Source organism: Acinonyx jubatus, chromosome D4 (assembly GCF_027475565.1).
Source record: "Acinonyx jubatus isolate Ajub_Pintada_27869175 chromosome D4, VMU_Ajub_asm_v1.0, whole genome shotgun sequence".
Taxonomy (NCBI): domain Eukaryota; kingdom Metazoa; phylum Chordata; class Mammalia; order Carnivora; family Felidae; genus Acinonyx; species Acinonyx jubatus.
Window position 1 is genome coordinate 85,167,291 of NC_069391.1, and position 22,797 is coordinate 85,190,087.

Here is a 22,797-nt window from a genome sequence, read left to right on the forward strand (position 1 = left end):
GTTCATGCTTCTTCTTGGTTTCCTTCACGATCTAAACACAATATGCTGTGATCCTTTCCATCTTCACAAGCCTCATTTTGAGATTCAGCCTCCTGAACGCTACTCTCTTTAGTACTACTTGTGTATTTGTGTTCCTACCCATCCTTACATACGAGAATCATTTGTGCTCCTATTGTCGGTATTCCTTTCTGGAGAGCCTACACGTTTCATTTATTCGATTCATGTTGTACTGCTTGCCAAATATATGCAGTTCACCACACTACAGCGAAGGATACAAAGATACCTAAGATGGGGCACCTGGGTGGCTCAGTCGGTTGAGCGTCTGACTCAGGTCATGACCAGGTCATGATCTCTTGGCTCATGGGTCCCAGCCCCGCGTCGGGCTCTGTGCTGATGGCTCAGAGCCTAGAGCCTGCTTCGGATTCTGGGTCTCCCTCCTTCACTGCCCTTCCCCTGTTTGCACTGTCTCTCTCTCAAAAATAAACATTTTTAAAAATTAAAAAGATACCTAAGATTTGGTCCCTCCCTTCAAAAAATCCAGAGAGAAAAGAGACTTTTCAGCAGAAATATAGGCTTCTACGTTACCAAGATGAAAGCAAATGCTGAGCAAGCACAGAACACAACAGCTAGCTCAAGGAAGGGGCTGCTGAAGTCTTCACCAAGGAGATGACAGGAATTGAGTCTTGCAGAGTAAGGACGTAGTCACTGAAAAACTGGAAATATGTGCAAACAAAGGGCAATATAAAAAGCACATTGTTTTCATACAAAAGCGATGAACTTCATGTAGCTGGAATTTCAGTTACATGGAGTACAAGATATATAGCCTGAAAATATGGAGTCAGTTAGAAGAAGGCCGTGTAATCTAAGTGTCCAATGTAAGATAAACAAAATGAAGCAAATACTTTCTGCAGAATACTAGGCAGCAGGTAGAAAAACACAATCAAGATGTATTCCCAAAAGTCTGGCAGCTCTTTAAAAAGTAAATGGTGTCTAGAGCACGATACCAGCAATGCAAAATTAAAACACATACGCATCCAATGTTTTGTGTGAACACACAATAAATCTACATGGTTAACAGGACACAGAACAGGATTCAGATCCAAAATAGGAAAATAGTGGGGCGCGCCTGAGTGGCTCTGTCGCTTAAGCGTTCACCTTCGTCTCAGATCGTGATCTCACAGTCTGTGAGTTCGAGCCCCGCATTGGCTCTGTGCTGAAAGCTCGGAGCCTGCAGCCTGCTTCGGATTCTGTGTCTCCCTTTCTCTCTGCCCCTCCCCTGCTCACGCTCTGTCTCTCTCTGTCTCTCTCTCTCAAAAATAAAGATTGAAAAAAAATTTTTTTAAATATGAGAAGTTATCCATGGAGACGGAACATGATGGGGGTGGGAAAGGAGAACCAACAGATTTCTTTTTAAATGTGTATGCACCTGTTTGAAGTCCAAAGACATCAAAAACGTATAGTTTTCCTAGAAGTGACAGAAGTTATCAAGTTCAGGAATATGGCAAAATCGAATGCGGGTGGTTTTTAGGAAGAAAATTCGGGCCCGCATGAAGTCAAAGCTCTGTAGCTATAGTTTCTTCTGGAGTCAAGGAAGAGAAGTTCATTACCCTTTTTCTGCCTGTGCTGAGCAGGCTTTTATCATTCTGTGAGAAAAGGCAATGTCTCAGACTAAACTGACCAGACTAAACCGACGGTAAGTAAAGCCAGATGCAGAACTTTCGGGAACAGGTCAAAGTGAAGACGAGCTTTGACAGGGAGTCGATCACTACAGAGAAAAGCTGTATCTTAAGGCCCAAATCTGGGCTACCATCTTCTAGGAATTTCGTGTTTTTTAAACATTCCTGCACTGTGGTCGATGCCGGACTCAGGAAATATTGAGGATTTCACCAAGCTGAAGGTCTGTTGTTTTCTCAGGCGTGTGCCAGAGGGAGAGCAATGAGAAATTACGAGAAAGCCTCGCCGAGTAGGTCTCGGGAGCACAGCACGGGGATCCCTGTTAGAAACTCATTCAAGCCCTATCGCTTGAGAGAGGAATCTTGCTTTCTCAAGAACTGCTTCCGCTGTGCAAACAGACTTTCTGCAGAACTGTAACTGAGCACCACCAGCAGTAAGCCAGCGTTTTGAAATGTCATCAAGCTCTAGTGCCAGGTGACAATTGTTTGCTGTGACATGATTTATGCAGCACATTTCATCCACTTATCTTAGACTCAAAGGAATGTTACCAAAGGGTTCGCATTCAGATGAACAGGCATGATTTCTAGCCCGACCGTTGCATCTGCGAAGAGTGAAAAACACACCTGGGAAGTTCCAGGACAGGATCCTACTGATTCAGTTTTGAGAGTGAAGAATTTAAGAGCCACAGCACCGGCACCCTTAGGGGACCTCCCTCTATGGTGAGGACGTGGTTTGTCATTGGGATGCAAACAGTTGACTAAAATGTAACTGGAATCCAAATATATTGTTAATATCCTAAGTGACGTGTGCAAATGGTATGTACCATGGTTAACAATACTCTATGGATAGAACCTTCCGTTTCCACAGATGTGCTCTCGAGGGTCAGGCGTTCATGTCCCCCTTTGTGGTCTGTGCTTCAGGAACATGAGAGGGATGTTTTTACCCTCTGACTCTCTGGCTCCTATTGAATTATCCACACCCCATCCTTCCATCTGCTCACCTATTCACGTGACGGCAATATTTTGATAGAAGAACATCTTTAAAAGAGAGACTCTTCCAATAATGACCCTAAGACAATTTTATTTTTTTAAATATTATTACCTAGAGAAGGTAATCTATGTTCTCTGTGGGTGGTGACATATGGGTATTAGTTCCCTTTCTCTATATAAAATATGTGTTGCTTTTGTAATCCAGAAAAACAGATTTAAAAATATTTTTTAAGTTTAGTTAGTTAGAGAGAGAGAGAGAGAGAACATGAGCAGGGGAGGGGCAGAGAGAGGGGGACAGAGAGAGAATCCCAAGCAGGCTCTGCACTGTCAGCAGAGAGCCGGACATGGGGCTCGAACCTACAAACTATGAGATCATGACCTGAGCTGAAATCAAGAGTCAAACACTTAAGCGACTTAGCCACCCAGGTGCCCCCAAGAAAAAAAGATTTTAAACGACTATGTAGTGACATGATTAGGAAGACCTTATTATAAGAAGTTCTCGTTTTAATTTTTTTAATTAAAATGTTTATTTATTGAGAGAGAGACCAAGTGCACGCTAGCAGGGAAGGGGTAGAGAGGTAGAATCCCAAGCTGGCTTCGGCTGCCAACGCAGAGCCTGATGAGGGGCTCGAACTCACGAACCGTGATATCATGACCCGAGCCAAAACCAAGAGTTGGATGCTTAACCTGACTGAGCCACCCAGGCGCCCCAAGAAATTCTCATTTTTAAAAGGTGGTTATATATCGAAGGACCTGGGTCTGGGATATCCCTCTTGCCTTCTGTCTTTACCCAGGCTTACAGCCCAACTTAGATGTGAATACACACACGAGCTTTGTCCTAGGATCTGTGACCGACTGGACAGTGGAAGGCAGGGGCTGAGCAAACCTAAAATTACCTATCAGCTACTCAGAAAAGACAGTGAATCTAGTCGGGGCTCTAGAAATGAGATTATATTATACGAATATGCCAAATTTTCTTAGGATGAGACACACTGAATCGGCATCTCGGCAATTTATGCTCAAGACTAAATGGTTTGAAATAAACACAAATACTCTTATACCTCAATAGACACATGCACAAAATAACCATCTATCTATTATGTTATCTAACATAATAAATTTAACACTGTTAGAAAAAAAAGTCCTTGTTTAATGAAAAAATTATCACTCATATTTGCCCAGGTTTCCTCTATGTTACGCGCGCATCAAGATAAACATCTAAAATATTTGAAAACCTAACATTTTAACTTTTAATATTCAGCTTTACTTTTCTTAGCATTAAGCCTGAAACTAACACACTGAAGTTGTTGTAAAGCCTTATTGGTGTCACATATTCAGCCCCTTCTTTGCACAATTTAACTGAAAGCAGCATTTCAGAGAGTTAGCTAGTACCTTACCTCCCATCTCAAGCTTAAAAGGATTATTAGGGGCTAAAAAAAGTCCTCAAACAGTGTATCACTAATTACATCATGAGAGGATAGTAGCTAGTGAAAAGCTACATGTGTCCACTACCAAAAAAAGCGCTAAAACATTGCTCACTATTTTCTTGCCATTTCCAAATATACAAACTTCAGTTTCTACAGCGAGAAAGGATGATGCTTGGATATCACTTAACCAATTAATTTCCTAACAAGCAACATATTTTTACTATATGTGCAACAGAACACTACAAACGCCTTCCAGTGCTTCTAATGTATTCTCACCCTGATGTATTGAATGTTCCCACAGATGATTTCTCTAATGTATTCTCACTCTGATGTATTAAATGTTCCCACAGATGATTTCTCTTGTAAAATGACAACGGGTCATGGTAACCTACAAAATCCAACATTTTCCAGTGAGTTCTAACACCCATTCCTGAGATCTACTTTTTTTTTCTTATATTCTTTCACTAATATTCAAATATAGGTTATAGTAACAGTCCCACTGCTGCCTTTAACAGTAATTTGTAACTCAGCTTTTTATGTCCCTCCATACAGGAAATAAATGTAAATACAGCTCATGAGGCAAGATGTTGCATAAAATATAATCATGCATAGTATCAACAATATGCTTAACGATTTAGTTTATAGCTACTGGTTCTTATATCTTATGTCATTAGGTAGGTGGTATTTACTGCAAGGTAAGCACTTTGCAAACTTACACAGGAGAGAAATTTCAAGTTCATGATTGTTATGAAAGGAAAAATAAAAAACAATCTATTTAAGCACCTTATGAGATTCTATCTCATATAATTTAAACTTTTCTGGTAGTTTTGAAATATTATTCTAGGAAATGTTAAGAATATGCTAGGTGATTTACAAGGGCATCGAGTTTCTTGGTGGGGGGTGGTGGTTACAGTCTGAGTTAGATAGCAAGACAGGTAGCAAATGATTTAAATCTTACAGTAAACTTTACAAGCTAATATTTTTGAAAGAACATAAGAGAATAACAAACTATTTGAATGGCATGAAAACACAAATTGAATTGCGTTTCTTTATTAAACATTATGGCTCATCATTTTTATTCACTTAATCCAGTTTCCCAATCCTCGAAGACAATTTTAACAGATACTGTGCTGGTCAGTAAATAGCATTTGGCATCATCCCAATCCTCACTTTCACAGAATATGCTTTGGATGAAGATAGATTGAACACCAACATGTAACATCCGTTCGATAAAGTCAATAAAAGTGATGACTAAGCAACGGGAACGCATGCCCCAGACTTCTCATCTCAAAAAGGTATAACTTAAGAACTATTGCACTCTCAAGGAATAGGCTCTTCCTCGGAGGAAGTACAAATAGAATATTCTGCCAGATCAAAGTTTTGAAAAAAAATTTTTTATTAACATTTACTTATTTTTTGAGAGTCAGAGAGCACGAGCAGGGGAGGTGCAGAGAGAGGGAGACACAGAATCGGAAGCAGGCTGAGCTGTCAGCACAGAGCCCCATGCGGGGCTCAAACCCACGAACTGTGAGATCATGACCCGAGCTGAAGTCAGTCGCCCAACCAACTGAGCCACCCAGGCGCCCCTGAATCAAAGTTTTTTAAAAAAATTCACCGTAACCTAGTAATTAACCACTGACAAGCCTTTGAGAAGTTGAAGTACGCACAAAGCAGGACTTAATGAGCACATACAAGGGACTTCACAAAATGTTTCATGAACAAAAATAAATACAAGAATTAAAATCTCCATGAAATATACTATCATATATCATATATATGATTTATTGATATTAAATTCACACCCAAGGTTATTAAATTTGCATATCCAGTTTTACAAACACCTGTATGAACATACTGGCATAAGCTATTTTGGTTTTTGTTTTATTTCGGTTTTAGCTACAAACAACCATTTGGAGAATTTCTGAAAGTAAGAACATGCCCTTTCTCCTCGACTAAATATTTATTTCAGTAAGAAGAATTAAGTTGTCAGAGTAACAAAACTGATTGTATTTTCCAAATCATAAAGCAGTTGGTGTTTACCCTTCCCAAAAATGAAAGATGGGGAAACATTCCCCAATTCATTTTATGAGGCCAAGATTACCCTGACTTTTTTTTTTTTTAATGACAAAAACAAGAAAATTTAACTACTACCAATAGACCTCAGAAGAATAGACATAAAAGTGTCTGGAATAAAATGCTAACAAATCAAACCTAGTAACATATTGGGGCTCCTGGGTGGCTCAGTGGGTTAAGTGTCTGACTTCGGCTCAGGTCACAATCTCATGGTTCATGAGTTCGAGCCCCATGTGGGGCTCTGCACAGACAATGTGGAACCTGCTTGGGATTCTCTCTCTCTCCCCCTCTCTCTGTCCCTTCACTGCTCTCTCTCTCGCTCTCTCTCTCAAAATAAATAAAAATAAAACTTAAAAAAAAAAACCTCTAATAAACGTATAAAAAAATGTAATGAATCATGACAAAACAGGATTTACCCTAGAATTCAAAGTTGCTTTATCATCAGAATTATCAATCATAGTAATTTACCAGGTTAACAGACTAACAGAGAAAAAGCCCTGGATCATCTCAATTTAACATCCACTCATAAATATAAACTCCCAGCAAACTGGGAATAGAAAGGAACTTCCTCATCGTGATTAAGGGCATCTAGAAAGAACCTACAGCTAACATTAGATTTAATGGTGAAAGACGGAATGTTTTATTTCTAAGATCGAGAGGAGGACAAGGCTATCCTCCCTTACTATTTCTATTCAACACCATAGATCCTAATCAATGCAAAAGGGCAAGAAAAATGAATAAAAGGCAGACAAATGAGAAAAGAAGACGTAAAACAATCTTTATTTGCAGACAACATGACTATCTATGCAGAACATCCTAAAGCATTTTTTAAAAATGCTATTAGGAATAGGAAGTACATTTAGTGATATTACAAGGTTATAAGGTCAATATATAAAAATTCAAATATGTTTCCATACTGGCCATATTGTATCTCATACTACTGAAATATATAGCATAAATTATTTACAATAGTGTCAAATATAGGACACACTTAGTGATAAAATTAACAAAAAATATATGCAAGAAACTAGAAAACCAGAAAATAATAAGAGAAATTAAAGAAGACCTAAATAAATAGGTATGTCATGTTTACGGATTATAACACCCAACAAAACTAAAATATCAATTTTTGTGAAATTAATCCATAGACTCAACACAACTGCAGTCAAAATTCCAGAATTCCAGGAAGGTTTTTCTTGTGGATTTTGACAAGTTAATTCCAAAGTTTACATGCAAATGTAAAGGATCTAAAATAACCACCACAACTTTGAAACACAAGACAAAGTGGGAGAAACTACATACTATCTAATTTTAAGACTATAAAGCTACAGTAATCAAGAAAGTAGGATACTGACATAAAGTAATAAAAAAAAATGGAACAGAATACATCCATACACATACAGTCAACTGGTTTTCAATAAAGACGTCAAGATAACTCAATGGAGAAATTACAGTCTCTTCAACAAATGGTGCTGAAAAAAACTGGATACTCACATGGAATTATATGAAACTTGTGTCACACCATATATAAAAAACTAACTCAGAATGTATTATAGACCTAAAAATAAGATTACAAGCTCTTAGAAGATAACATGAGACAATGTAAGTGACATTAGACAAAAATTTTTCATATTTCACAAAAACCCCAAGGAAAAAAATTGATACATAAAACTTCATCATAATGAGACGTATGTCCTCTGAAAGGGCAAATTTAAGAAAATCAAAGTGCCAGCACATAGTCATGGGGAAAAAGTTTGCAAAACATATTTCTGATAAAGGATTTGTACCCAGAATTATGTAAATATCTTAAAAGAACTAAATAAGAAGGAGACAAAAAAAAAAAACACACATGATTTTTTAAAAAATAGGTAAATGGTTCGGACAATAACAAAAACAATATGCAAATGGCCAATGAGCTTATGAAAAGATGCTCAACACCAACAGTCACTTTAGGGAAATACAAATGAAAACTAGAATGAGATACCACTACATTTTCACTGGAACTACAGCCACAATTAAAAGCATTGTCGATACCTTGCACTGGCAAGGACGGGGACAACTGGAACTCTTGTACCCTACCAACAGGGATACAAGACGGTACAGCTACTTTGCAAAACAGTTGGGTGGTTACTTATGAAATTAAACATACCCTTCTCATAATGACTCAGCGATCTCTCTGCTACTCACTTACCTGAGTGAAATAAACACATATGCCCAAACATTTGTACTAAATGTACGTAACTGCTTGACTCACAATAGCCAAAAACTAGAAACAATCCAAGTACCCACCGATTAGTAAACAGAATAAACAAAGGTCAGTGCGGCTATACCGTGAACTACCATGCCGCAGCGGAAAGGAACAAACTACGTGATGCACGCACCATCTAAATTCAGGTACAATCTGAAGAGAGCCAGGTACAAAAACCATATACTGTCATGTATATGCTGTGATAGGATATTCTAGAAAAAAGACAATAATAGACATAAAGCAGATCTGTGGTCACCAGAGGCCAGGGAATGCAGTACAGGATCAACGACAAAAGGCTGGGTACAAATGTTTGGCAGTAATGAAAACGTTCTGCTTCTTGACTGTGCTAGTCGTACATGACTAGACACATTCGTCAAAATTTGCCACACTGCACACTTCACATTGGGGAATTATACTCTATGCAAACTGCACATCAATACAGCCAATTAAAAAAGGTAGCAATCAAACGTACATTGAAGATATACATTGGTGGCAATGTCGGACAGCTTACCTATCCAAGGAAGAATGGCACTTTGAATATGTAAAAATGCCAGCGCTAAACAACAACAACCAAAAACCCAAAGGGTATCAGTGGAAAAGTGAGTCTCTTGCCCAACCCTAGATTTCTAGTCTTTGTTTTTTTTTTAACTTCATTTATACTCACAAGGAAACTATATTACAATATGAGGACCCGCTTACTAATTAAGGTATCTATATATTTTTTATTTTTTTTTAAAGAGAGTATGTGTGCACCTGAGTGGGAGAGAGAGGGAGACGGAGAGGGAGAGGAGAAGAGAGAGGGGGAGAGAAGGGGGGGGGAGAGAAGGGGGGGGGAGAGAGAGAGAGAGAGAGAATGAATGAATCCCAAGCAGACTCCACACTCAGCACAGAGCCCAACATAGGGCTTGATCCCATGACCCTGGGATTATGACCTGAGCCAAAATCAAGGGTCAGATGCTCAATGAAGCTCCTAGGTATATATATTTTAAAGGATGCTTTATTAAAATAGAAGACTCTTTAACTGATAATAATACATAGGCCATTCCTTTCCAGAGGAAGACCTTCCCCAAAGGCTTTATACTCTGGAGACTTTACTCTGTAAGTCAGATTATCAGTGATCTGTCAGAATCATAGTATGCCACATTTAACAACCTGCCAATCCTTGTTCTAAACTTTATCTGCTGGCAAATACAATATAAACCATTACTTAACAATATGGCAACTTGGATATATTACAAGCCCCATTAAAACATCCTTAACGAGTAACTACAAAATCAAAGCTATTATTCCTGTATTCCAGGAGCTTACAGTCCACCTGGGAAGAAAAGGCCTCCAACCTGGACACTTCTATTAAGAACCAGGATACTGTATATGCCAAAGTAGAACAGTGAGCAGTAAAGACACCAAGATTGCCATGGCTAAAAAGAAACCAAAGGGGACAGAATGAGATAGGAGACACTTGACCATTCCTGAACAAAGGGTTTGAAAAAATGAACGAGCCTGAGACTGACAGAGATGTGAATGACTATGTGAGCAACATTTTCACTGGAGAAAGTACAGACTCCTTACCGGAACTGGAAGATTAGAGACGAGTACAAGATAAGGTTGGAAAGATAGAATTCAATTATTATTATACGCCAGGCATAGTACAAAAATGGAGCTGTTTGGAAAGAAATTCTAGATTTAGGACTTTGGTCTTTTTACCCTGTAGTAGTAAAGTAATGGCAATTTCACATTCATTATCTCAACCAATCATCACAACAAATGATTTTATAGAATGGAGAAACAAAAGGCCTAAGAAGGCACATTCTTACACTTAAGGTAACACAGCCAAAGCCAGGGCAAAAAAGCCCAGTGCTCTTTTCTTTCTCTGTCTTCTATACCACTCAGCTCCTCTAGCCAAGAAAACAATACCTCTTTTTGTTTTTTAAGTGTGATCGTGAGGGGTGCCTGGGCTGGCTCAGGTGGTAGATCCTGCGACTCTTAATCTCAGGGTTATGAGTTCGAGCCCCACATTGGGCAAGAAGCCCACTTTAAAAAATTTGTAAGGTAGGGCACTTGGGTGGCTCAGTTGGTTAAGTGCCTGATTCTTGGGTTCGGCTCAGGTCATGATGTCACAGTTCATGAATTTGAGCCCTGCATTGGGCTCCACGCTGCTGGTGGGGAGCCTGCTTGGGATTCTCTCTCTCTCTCTCTCTCTCTATCCCTCCCCACCCTCTCTCTAAAAATAAATACACTTTTTAAAAATTTTTAAATAAAATAAATAGGGGCGCCTGGGTGGCTCAGTCAGTTGAGTGTCCAACTCTCAATTTCAGCTCAGGTTATAATCCCAAGGTTGTGGGATCGAGCCCCGCATCGGGCTCTGCACTAAGTATGGAGCCTGCTTGGGATTCTCTCTCTCTCTTTCCCTCTGCCCTTCTCCCAGTGGCAGTCTTCTTTTTCTAAGATAAAAAATTATCAAGGGAGGGAGGGAGATGTGATCAAAGCAATGTTTTAGTTAAATACATATGCTCAGGCTGTATGGGTTGAAGTAGAAGGCAAAGAACAAAGAAGCGAGGAGAGGAACTAGTACTCTACTATAATAATCCACAGACGGTGGGAACAATAGGAATGAAAGTTATCATTCATGGGCTGTTTAAGAAGATTCACTTGTTTGAAAATGCCAAGAGACTCACAAGATAACGAGGAGACCAGGAGAGCCGCTAATAAAATTGAAATGTCAATAAATAGATCCATTTTGTAGAGGAAATTAGTTACTGTTGTCAAATGATGCCCAAACACCAAGATATTAGGTCAAACATTATATGAGTCTCAACCCCCTTAAAACAAATACCCAGAGTTTACCCCTACTGGATATTTTATTTACAGATATTCGTTAATTGTCTGTACTTATAAACTCTAGACCCTCCACCAACTCTCAGAGGTATCCATATTTATAAAGCCCAGTAAGAGTTTATGCCCACTGTCTAGAAACCTTTAAAAATAGTTGGTACACCTAAATCTAAAGAATTAGCAAATATTACCTGTTTAATTAAATCTATCATTGAGTCGAGGCTTTCTTTCAGGGCATCGGGATTATCTGCCAATCCCAAGTAAACGCCCAAAGGCGTGCAACTAAGAAAGTATTTTAAAATCTATAAAAAGATAAAATCTATCTTACCTCTTAGAAATTATTTCTCAGGGCAGGGTTCCATTTTTAAATTCTCCCAAGATTCTCAAGAATTCCATTCAACTATGATATTAGTTAAGGGACAAGAACACTGGACGAGTAGCTCCTTAAGAGCTGTAAGTCCATACCCCACACATCAAGTAGTCTTTAAAACGGGTAACGAAGAGAGTTAGGACCAAGGGAGGGAGAGCTGAGCCCCAGTGAAATCCCATCCAGCCTGGAGCAAACAGAGCAGAGGTCAGTGCTGCTCTTTGCAACGGCCAGTAGAGGCTGCCAACGCACAGGGACACGAGCTCCCCGTCGACCCCACAGACACAGGAGGAGGTGTCGCCAAAACATAAAGCACTTCCCTGGTATAATGGGAAGAGCAGCGTTTTCGGAGCTCATCACAGAGCATTATTCAACAGCAATCACCAAGAGTCTTTTCAACCATAGCTTCTGGGCATGTGTCACAGGAACAAAGGAATCGCAGTGCATCTTGAGCACTTTTGAAAGCTGATCACACTTAGCCGCCCTCTGACCAAAGGAGACCATCGAGCCTTATGGGAATACCTTTCCAGAGAGGATCCCTCAGACATGACAAAGTGGATATTCTCACTTAGAATACCCGGATTTATCGTCTTTAAACCCTCGTCTGAATAGATGGATTAGTTGGCTTCTTCAATTAAGGTGAATCGTTTACAGCTGGAGGAAACGTTCAGTTACTGGATGCGAAGCCATCACCGGATCTCTAATTTGGAAGTATCAGTCTCAAATGACAAACATTAATATGCTTAGAAGGAACTTTCCTCCTCTTCAGCAGTCAGGTGGGATTCTGGCCGTCTGGGTCCCTCCCCCCCGAGCCGGGAACAGCAGCGCTCAAACACGCCGAGCGGCGGTCGCATTTTAAAATTCACTTTGTGAATCTGCTCTGCCATTTTAAGAATTATGTATCTGGCCCTTTCTGCGCTCCAAACACTGCTATTTCGTGTGGAGGGGAACTCTGCCGTCAATCACAGCTCGCGTTCGCCTCGCAAATACGCGCCGCAACTCTCACCTGTCACTGCTCTTACATGTAACGTAGGCAGCTCAGCACTAAATCAATTTAAGGAACTGCAGAAGTTAAATACATACGTTATTATTATGATGACAGAAAAGGCAATGAATGTCTTGCAGCTCCATTTGCTTTCTTTGTTAGGGAAGAAAAAGCTAATTATCTGTAGCTGTCAACCATGAAGACCCAGACCTATTTAAATCAACATTAGCCTTGGACAACTGAAAACGGTTCTCATATTTTTGCCTGATTGTTTTCTTTTTTGCACCAAAAAAAAAACCCATAATTTCATTACAAAATATTAAACATTCCGAAGGACAATGTAAAAACAAGTTGAAAAACTGTAAAACTACACGTCTGTATCCCTTTTCGCAACCAATTTAATATTTCAAAAAACTGCCAGGTTTCCGTAATATCCATTCTCTAATTAGTATAGCCAAAATTTGGACAGATGTAAAGCCTCACCACACAAATTCCTATTAATAGCTATGATACTTAGAAAATTCAACTGAAAGCCCACAGACTTCTTGGTTACAATGAAATTAAGTCACTGACGATCAAGGAAGAAGTCCATTTATTTAATTAACAAAAGAGAAAAAGAGAAACACAGTCCAAAGTTGAAATGCTGATAAATGGGGCACCTGGGTGGCTCAGTGGGTTAAGTGTTCGACTCTTGATTTCGACTCAGGTCATGATCTCACAGTGACATCGAGCCAGGGTCAGGCTCCACATTGACAATGCAGAGCCTGCTTGGGATTCTCCCTCTCTCTTTCTCTCTCTCTGTCTCTCTGTCGCTTCCCTGCACTTGTGCTTCTGAATGTGCATACACTCCCTCTCGAAATGAGTAAATAAATAAAACTTAAAAAAAAAAAGAAATGCTGATAAGTGACAGAAAATTCACACTGGCTCATGGGCTTCTCGTTTGTACGTTATTGTCTTTAGTTCCCAAGCTTCCTTTCTCCGGTCCAGTCCTATTAGAATCTACAAGGAATAACTAGTTGGTCTTGAATTTTCTCTTTTCAGATTTAAGGACCAACTTGCATATTTCTAGACTATCAAATAAGAACTAAAAGAACATTCTTAAGAAGTCAAAGACAAATAAACCTATTATCATTAGTACATAAACCATGGTATCTCTTAACAACGTGCTCCTAAAAGTATGCAAAGATCATTATTCGTGATGAGGAATGCAAATATCCCCTGCATTTGCTCTCAGAGTTTTCCAGTGATAAACATTATTTTCTGCTATTTTCTTTAGAAGAGTCCTTCTCACACAAGTATACTTAGGAGTAGTTTACAATTTCACATTTTAAAAACTGCCTATTTAGCTTTCTGATGCATTTTTAAACACATGTAACCCCTAATATATGCAAAACACAAATTGAAACGCACTCAATAACGGAAGATAAAAATTTGAGAAATGGCCTCACACAATTATACTTTTAAAAATGATAGCTCCATACATAAATCCCTAAACCCGCCTTAAACAGAAAACTATTTCTAACTACAGCTGACTCACAACTCCAAGATTCTGATGTTCCACAACCTCTCCTTGAAATCTGAAGGAATCGCTATTGGAGACCGGGAGAAAAAGTCAAGAACCATTAGTATCAAGAAGATAAAAAGCAAACTATATCAAATCCCAAGAATCACATAGGAAGATGGCTAAGGTATACAGACATGGCCTATCGTGTAGGTAAGGAAGTTTAGTTAAGTAACTAACCTGCCAAAAACTAAGTACAGTTCTCACTGTCCAAAACTAGCAAGTGACAGAATCAAGACTCCATGTCAACTTTTGACAACAAAGCCCAGGTTCTTTTCACAACACGAGACTACCTCCAAGCAGAATTCTTCTCTGGCTTCACATTTCTAGAAATCTGTATCTATCAAGATTGAGAGACGGCTGACATCCTTTACAATTAATGATGCTGGTGACAGTGTTATTCTGTATGCACGCAAACATGGCAGAAATGACAGAAATATGATTGGGGGTAGCCCTTTGTCTTAAAATAAGGAGGGGAAGATAGATGGTCTTCACGGGTCCTTCTAGCGCTAACATGCTAATATTCTTTGGGTTATTTATCTTGCTAAGATATTCGGGAACAGGTAAGAAGCCTCTGGCTATTTCTTTTCTAATTTTCCGAAATCTGTTCAAGATAACATTATAATTCCTACTTGATCACTGTTTTCTAAAAACTTAAAAACAGTATCCCTGCTAACATCATTCTCACAACTTGGTGAGAGGGATTATTATCTTATATAGGCGAGGGAAATGAGGCTCAAGAAGATTGTGGCGACCTGGCCTGAATCACCAAACTATAAATAACAGAGCAATTCCAAATGCAGGTCTGTCCTCCTCACACCTCAGGACAGTTGCCACCATGTGCCAGAGGCTACCAGAACAACAGCATTCATTTGTCCATCACCATTACTTTGTCACATCCTCCCTCCTTGGTTCTCAGAACCACCCTGTAATGAAATGAGGCAAGTAATACAATTCCGGCCCCATTTTACAAATGAGAAAATGGAGACTCAGAGAATTCATATCACTTGCTCAAGGATCCTCACAAAGGATGGCAAAGCCAAGTCTGAAGCCCCGGCCTCCTGCCTCCAGAGCCCACTGTTTCTTCTGTTGTTATATTTCATTGTCAGTTACCGGTTGGCTCTTTGAAACATAGCTTTGAGACATCTCTGTGCCTACCCCGTGCAACCTGGTCTCTCTAAACCTGAACTTCGAGTATAATTGAGCTCACGGAGGCATTGCTTATGTGTGATACAGTGACTTCTGTTCACAGTATAGATTTTATTTTCTAATCATATTTGTCTAGGCCAGTCAAAAAGATCCCCACCCGGGCTTTGAATGATCAATAAGATTTCTAATTATCAGGAAGATCCTACTTGAAAACCAACAGAAAAAAAGAGGCCTAATTTGGAAGCTTGTTAAATTATAAATCAGCCTTCTCTTCGTGTACATCCACTTAACAGGACAGACAGTGGTGCTGCCGCTCTGTCTTTAATTCCTCAGACTCTTTCTACCCGAATGCACTGCCATTACTGAAGGCCAGAATGATCTCATTTAGCCAAGCAGCTTCGTGCCCTTTCATTAGGCCCTAATCTAAATTATACTATAAAGACATAAGGCTCTGTACTTGTGACTGGCTCATGATAAAGGGCACTGGCTGGCCATGTGGCCTGATGAAGTCTTGGGACACAGAGGGTCTTTTTTGGACTTTATCAGTCTTAGAGCAAGCAATTTATTTTGAGCCAGAAAAATAAAATATAATCTTGGGCCATCTGGTTCTGTAACACTCTTTATTTGTTTAGAAAGGTCACTGTTGTCAAGTTATTGAATGTTATCTCTGGAATTGACAGGAAGAAAGAAGTTTCTGAAAGCAGGCCAGGAATATTAAAGCACCGGATATTAAGGTGTAAAGCAGTATTTAAAAGCCTGGGCTTTAGCGTTAAAGAGACTACAGTTCAAATCCCAGCCCCACCACCCACCAGTCAAATGACCTTGGGCAAGTCGCCAGCTTTCTTAATCCATTTTTCCTATCCATAAAACCTAGAGAGTGACACTCTAGAGGGATGCTGTATAATGGTAAAATGATGCAACATCGATACTCCTAGCTTGTGGTTACCACTCAACATAATTATTATATATTAAATATTATATTATATTATCATATATATTAAATATATTATTTATAAAATAATTATTACGTGTAATAATTATTCGATAATTGTTATTTTCTGTGTAATGTTTTGTTCTCCTTTTTCTTCAGTTTTGTATGAAACTACAATTTCCATTGCTTTTATAAATGCTTCTCTAGATGGCAAAGTGGAATTTAAATACAGACTCACAATTTACGCTATGCCTGTCAAATATGTGGATCCAGAGCCTAATCCTCACAAAAACCTCATTCTACCTTAAGCGTTTCAGCAATATTCACTATTTTCCAAAATCAAATCTATGGCAGCCATTACTCTCTTGGGGGAACGACCAGGTGGCTGTGTCGCCGAACAGTGAATAGTAACCAGTATCAAACCCATAGCTGAACATCCTCAGTGGGCTGGGAGCACTGAGTCTTACTGGCCACCTGTTATCGTGTCCTGATGCTGCTATGCAATAGTTATTTTCTTTGCGTTAGGTAGTCTTCTATTAACGTCTCGAGGGCATCCTGAGGCCCAACTCCTGCAGGAACAAGATGATCTAGAGTTTTTGTAGACAGACTCGTTAGGCCTGGCCCCTTTGTGAGAAGAGACCGGCAATGTGATTAAAAATATGCAAATCATTAAAACCTACATCTAACAAGGCAGCTCGGTCAAAATTCCATCCAGAATGTTGCCAAAGAGCAGTGTTTTCAACTCAGCAGGCCAGGTTCCAGATCAACTTATCTAACCCCTCAGTGACCATCTCAAGGGTGGGCAAAGATTTCCCTCGCACGTTGGCACAAATGGCCGTCCTGACGTGTTGAACTGAATTATTCCCACATATGACTGGCTTCCCCAGACCACAGCAGGCACTCCAAGCTAGAGCAAGGCTAGTATCAGGCTGGGAAGAACAAATCCATCTGTTTTCTACCCAGTATTAGCCGCGACACAGTTTCCTGTTTGGTGTCGACAGTTAACAGGCACACATCTTGCCTATGAACTACTGAGTTCTCTGTTTACTCCAGAAGACTGACCAAAGACAGGAGGCAGTTATGAAAGACAAACTTCAAGCTCCAATCTAGCAAAGACGGAGTACTTACAAACCAACAAAAATCTAAAACATACACACTGAGTCGAGGGCTACAAAGATGAACAGACCAGGGAAGTCGAGAAGCCTAGATGGAAAAACACGTAGGAGTTCTCTTGATCGACCTTCGTTTGCCCAACTTAGCTGTAGGACACCACACCCTGCGCTTCCTCCCCAACTGTAGTGAAAGATGCCCATGGTGTGCTGAAAACTCCCAGCCTGCAGTCATCTCTGGGGCGCCCCTCACAGGTTTGCTACCAAGAGCTGAGTTGTATGCACCCCCAACACCATTTTGTTCCAAAACCTCATGGGGGGGGGGGGGGTATTGTTAGTGTAATTAGCTAATCTAATTAAATATTAGATAAGCCATGAAAGCAAAAATCGACAGTGTTCTGTCTTTAGAAACTAAATCAAAAGCTTAGGAAAGACTTAGAGGTAAGTCACTACACACTTTGCTGTTGAAATAGGTAAAAGTAAAAAATAGAAAAATGGGCAAAATCTAAAATACACAATGGTGGTTCTCAAATTTTAGTGTGGAGGCCTTGTGAAAACAGATAACTTAGCCCCAGTCCCTTGGTTTCTGAATCAGGAGGTAAAGGGTGAAGCCAGAAATCTGTACACTAAGAAATTCCCGAGTAAAACTTGGGGCACCTGGGTGGTTCAGTCAGTTAAGCATCTGACTTCCACTCAGGTAATGATCTCACAGTTCGTGAGTTCGAGCCCCACGTTGGGCTCTGTGCTGGCAGCTTGGAGCCTGGAGCCTGCTTCAGATTCTGTGTCTCCCCCTTTCTCTCTCTCTGCCTCTGCCCTGCTCCTGCTCAGTCTCTGTCTCTGTCTCTCTCTCTCTCTCTCAAAAATAAACATTAAAAACATTAAAAAAATTCCCATGTTATGTAGAGCAGCTGGCCTGGGACCCACACTCTGAGAATCAGTGCCTTTCAATTCTCTAAATTTTAAAATCTACATTAAAGAAAGTGGAAAGTGGAAAGGGTTTGTTAGGAATGTAGATTAATGGGAGACAGGTTCCCCACAGCAAACCTACGATACAGGGAAAGGCCGGGGTCCTAATCAGAAGACAGTCTGTTATGTGCGTGATTTAAGATAAACCAGAATGTTAGTGGGATGTAGGCATCATTTTTTACGACTGACTGTTTTAAATGACTTTTTCAATTAATGGACAAGCTACGAACATCAAACTCATCAGAAGACATCCGTCAGATATGGGCCATTTAGACACCCCTGGGGTATGACAATCCATTTCCCCCCCCCCCCCCCCGCCCCTTCACTGGAAGAAGAAAATTCTAACTTGATAGCCTCCTTGGTTCCTAAAAACACAAGCTCACAGCATCAATGAGTCCTTTATGAAAATTAACGGAAGGAAACCTCACTGAGGATGGAGTTGGGAGGTCAGCAGGGGTAGCTCCCAGGCCCTGCCCCTCCTCTTCAACTGCAAATCCACAGTAGGAAGAGACCGGACCTGGCAGGCAGCTACCTCACTATTCCAGCCTTTTCTGCCCTGGCAACAGTCCAGCCAATGAGAGACAGTCACGACCCGGCCACTGAGAAGCCACTCTACTTGCGACCCCCAGTGTATGGCAGGGGACTTTTGGTTTCTAACAGCCCTCCTGAGTCCCCTTGTCTCTACAGAAGACCCTATCTCCCCTTTGTTCTCCAGACTTGCCAGTGGTTTGACGACAGCTGGTAGCTCCCAGACTGCAATTCTCTGCTCTTCCAAAATAAACCCGTTTTTTGCCGGTAAAGAACTGGCGGTTGTGTTTTTAAGGTTAACACCTTTAAAATGAAAGCTTAAGGGTGATGGGTATAGAGGAGGGCACCTTTTGGGATGAGCACTGGGTGTTGTATGGAAACCAATTTGACAATAAATTTCATATATTGAAAAAAAAATAAGAAAAAAAACACAAAAATAAAATGAAAGTTTAAGTACCACTATCCAATTTACACGAGATGTCCGACACAGAGAGGGTAAGAAACATCTCTAGAGGTGCAAGTCAGCCTAGGGGCAGCCTCAAGCCTTCAATACGGATCTATCCCCAGATTCAATGTGTTTCACCCCACCCCCCAATTTTACGACATTGCAGTATAATCTCTGCAAGTGTCCAAGGCAGGTTAGAAACAACACTGGAGTCCCAATCACTCTAAATACCTGTAAAACATGAAATGCTCAAACTGACACAGCAGTGTGGACTAGGTGGATTATAAGCACTGCATCTGTTGTCTTGAACATCATCTAACATCATCTATAATCTGTACAGGATCATCAAATATAGGGCACTGGAAGGTAGCTGGTCTACCAGCACTGAAGCCAAATTTTTGGCAATACAACTCCACTTAGGCAAGCAATGTGTGGAGAATGGAGGCCAGAAAGATTCACAAGCAGATGCAGCAGGGCAAGTGAAATAGAGACAACCAATGTTCAGACACAAAGAAGCACATTAGGTACACAATGAAATAACGCATCTACAGATGTAACATTGAGGGCCTTCTTGGAAACAAGGGCAGAGCCAATCCAGTCATAGTAATCGCTACCTGACGACGCCTTTAAAGCAAGTTATTCATTTTAGAAACTAGAGGAAAACACATCAAAAAAAAAAAAAGGCAGCTTAGCTCTGTCTTCTAAGGTGGCAATGTGTTCACGTAGTATCATATGAATTCCAGAAGTAAAGAGGACTAGCAGTAAGTCAAGCACCTAGGAATGATTAGAACGGCTGCTGTTAAAAACAAAACAAAAAATACACAAACAGAAAATAACAAGTGTTGGCAAGGATGTGGAAAAATTGAAAGGCTTGTGCGCTACTTGTAGGAATGTAAATTGGTGCTGTGATTAGGAAAAACAGCATGGAGGTTCCTCAAAAGATTAAAAATAGAATTAGCATATATATCATCAAGCAATCCCACTTCCAGATATACACCCAAAAAAGCTGAAAACAGGATCTCAAAGAGGTAACTTGTACAGCCATGTTCACTACAGCATTATTCGCAATAGCCAAAAGATGGAGGCAACCTAAATCCCCATCCGTGGATGTGTGGATAAAGAAAATGTGGTATACACATACAATGAAACATTATACAGTCTTAAAAATGAAGGAAATCCTGTCACATGCTACAACATGGATAAACCCTGAGGACATTCGGCTACATGAAACAAGACAGTCACCAAAAACACAGACACTGCATGATTCCACTTACATGAGATACCTAAAGTTGTCAAACTCAAAGAAACGGGAAGTAGATTGGTAGGTGTCAGGGGCTGAGGGGAAGAATTAAAGGGGAGTCATTCTTCAATGGGTACAGAGTTTCAGTTTTACAAGAAAAATTCTAGAGGTCAGTTGCACAAAAATGTGCATAGAGTTAACACTATAGCACTGCACACTTAAAAACAGTTAATATGAGTTTTAAAAACTAGGAATAAAAATGCCTGGAATACGCCAGTAAAGTGATAGATAAAAAAGCATTAGAAATGTTCAAGAGAACTTGCTTAAGAAAACCAGAGTCTCACAAGATTAGATGCAGTTTTAATCATTGTAACCTCTTAATAACGCTAATTTCTGTAACACTCTAGACATCTAAGACTTCAGTGTGTTATCTGTGGTGGAGAGAAGGTATGCCACATTGGAATTACTCGGAGGTCGTTAAAAATATTACTTATTCTCACCCAGAGAGATGTTCCCAGTTGAGTGAGCCATCATTACAGATGCAACTGTGCTATATTCTTCAACTGTGCTGGGACTGAAAACAGATTGAGAATTTCATTTTTAAGTGATTGTTTAAATCAACAGTAAGAAAATTCAATTTCATCACTTTTCCCAGAATAAGGAAATTACATGTATTGTTTGATATAATTAAACTGTCTTCGTACCATAAAGCTAAACATCGGTTTTATTTTCTGAAGGCATATGTAATACATTATAATTGTGGCAGCTCTACACGACAACGAACAGTCCTTGTGATGAGATTGGCTCTCCAGTGAGCTGAGCACCCATGGAGAACAGAATCAACAATATATGGAAAATGCAGATAGAAATACCTCGCAAGGCTTCTGAAGTATTCTGCCCAGAACATTTCTCCAGTCAACAGCACCTTCCTATGTACATTTATCTCCAGGTACATCTTCCCAAGATCTACTCTGCTCTCCAGAGACATTGCTCATCTTTTCTTTTCCGCATTTAGAGGAAGGAAAAGAACTGAATTTTCCATACCCAAGCTTTCAGTGACAAAATAAAGGGGATCTCTCATTTCCATATATTTGCCATTTCATCTCCAGGGAAACAAAGCTACAACTTGAGAACCAAGGGTTAATGCAATCATTTCACACTGAGTTCACCTTGGTGCATCTTCCTTCTACCATGTTTTAAATATCTATAGATATAAAGTACCTGACAGTATTATAAAATTAAGCCCTGTAAGAGGATCCGTGAACCAATATGCTCTATTGGTAACATTTCCTTAAGAACAACATGAATAGGTTATTTGACCTGGAAGCTATACGTTATAATCTCTTTTCTACAAAGGTATACTGGAGCTCCATAAATCTATTTCTCAACTCTTGGTCTTTCCCTTGGTCTGTCTTTCACTCCCCTTTCTGAGTTATTTTCTTAGCGGCTGCCCTGGAAATTACAAGGAGTATTTTTACCTTAAACATTCTAGTCTGGATTAACATTAACATTAACTTAATTTCAATAATAATCAAAAACTTTCCTTAGATATACTTCCATTTTCTTCCATTCCTTTTTACTGTTATTGATAAGCAAACTATACTTTTACATGTTATAAGCCTGTCAATACAGGGGTTTTTTTTAATTGTTATTATTGCTTTATGCAGTTGCCTTTTGAAACAGGAGAAAGACATTATGAAGACAAAGGCTTTTGTGAGTATTTTTCTGCATATGTCTCATAACTATGTAGTTACTTTATCATTTCTCTTTATTTCTTCATGTGGGTTAGTTTACTGTCTAGTCCTTTGTAGTTACTGCTTATTCTTTCATTCCAACCTGAAGGACCCTCCTTAATTATTTCTTGCAGGCAAGTCTGCTAACAACAAATTCTCCAGTTTTTTGTTTGATTTGGTATGTTGTTACTTTGTGGTTGTTGTTGGCGGCTGGTTTGGTTTGATAAATGTCTTTTTTTTTTAATGTTTATTTATTTATTTGGTGGGGCGGGGGGGAGGGGGAGAGAAAGTTGCAAGCAGGCTCCAAGAGGCCAGCACAGAGCCCAACAGGGGGGGCTCGAACTCACGAGCCCTGAGATATGACCTGAGCTGAAATTAAGAGTCGAATGCTCAACCGCCTGAGCCACCCAGGCACCCCTCGTTTGGTAAATGTCTTACTTTCTCCTGAATCTTGGAAGGAGACTTTAGCCAGATACAGAATTCCTAACTGGGAGTCTTTTTTTTTCTTTCAACACTTTGAAAATGTCTTCCAGCCTCCAT

General features: G+C 39.8%; 1 protein-coding gene across 10 annotated transcripts in view; it reads right to left on the reverse strand.

Annotated features, from left to right (window-relative positions):
• The window catches only part of RFX3 (regulatory factor X3), a 287,861-nt gene that overhangs the window by 216,664 nt on the left and 48,400 nt on the right, over positions 1 to 22,797 (reverse strand). For 2 of the 10 annotated variants that reach the window (XM_027041121.2, XM_027041120.2), the window contains exon 2: positions 21,025 to 21,098. The exons of the other annotated variants lie outside the window; for them this stretch is intronic. In XM_027041121.2, the coding sequence (XP_026896922.1) occupies positions 21,025 to 21,058 (34 nt within the window). In that variant the 5' untranslated portion in view covers positions 21,059 to 21,098. The remainder of the gene's footprint in view (positions 1 to 21,024; positions 21,099 to 22,797) is intronic. 10 annotated transcript variants of the gene reach the window in all.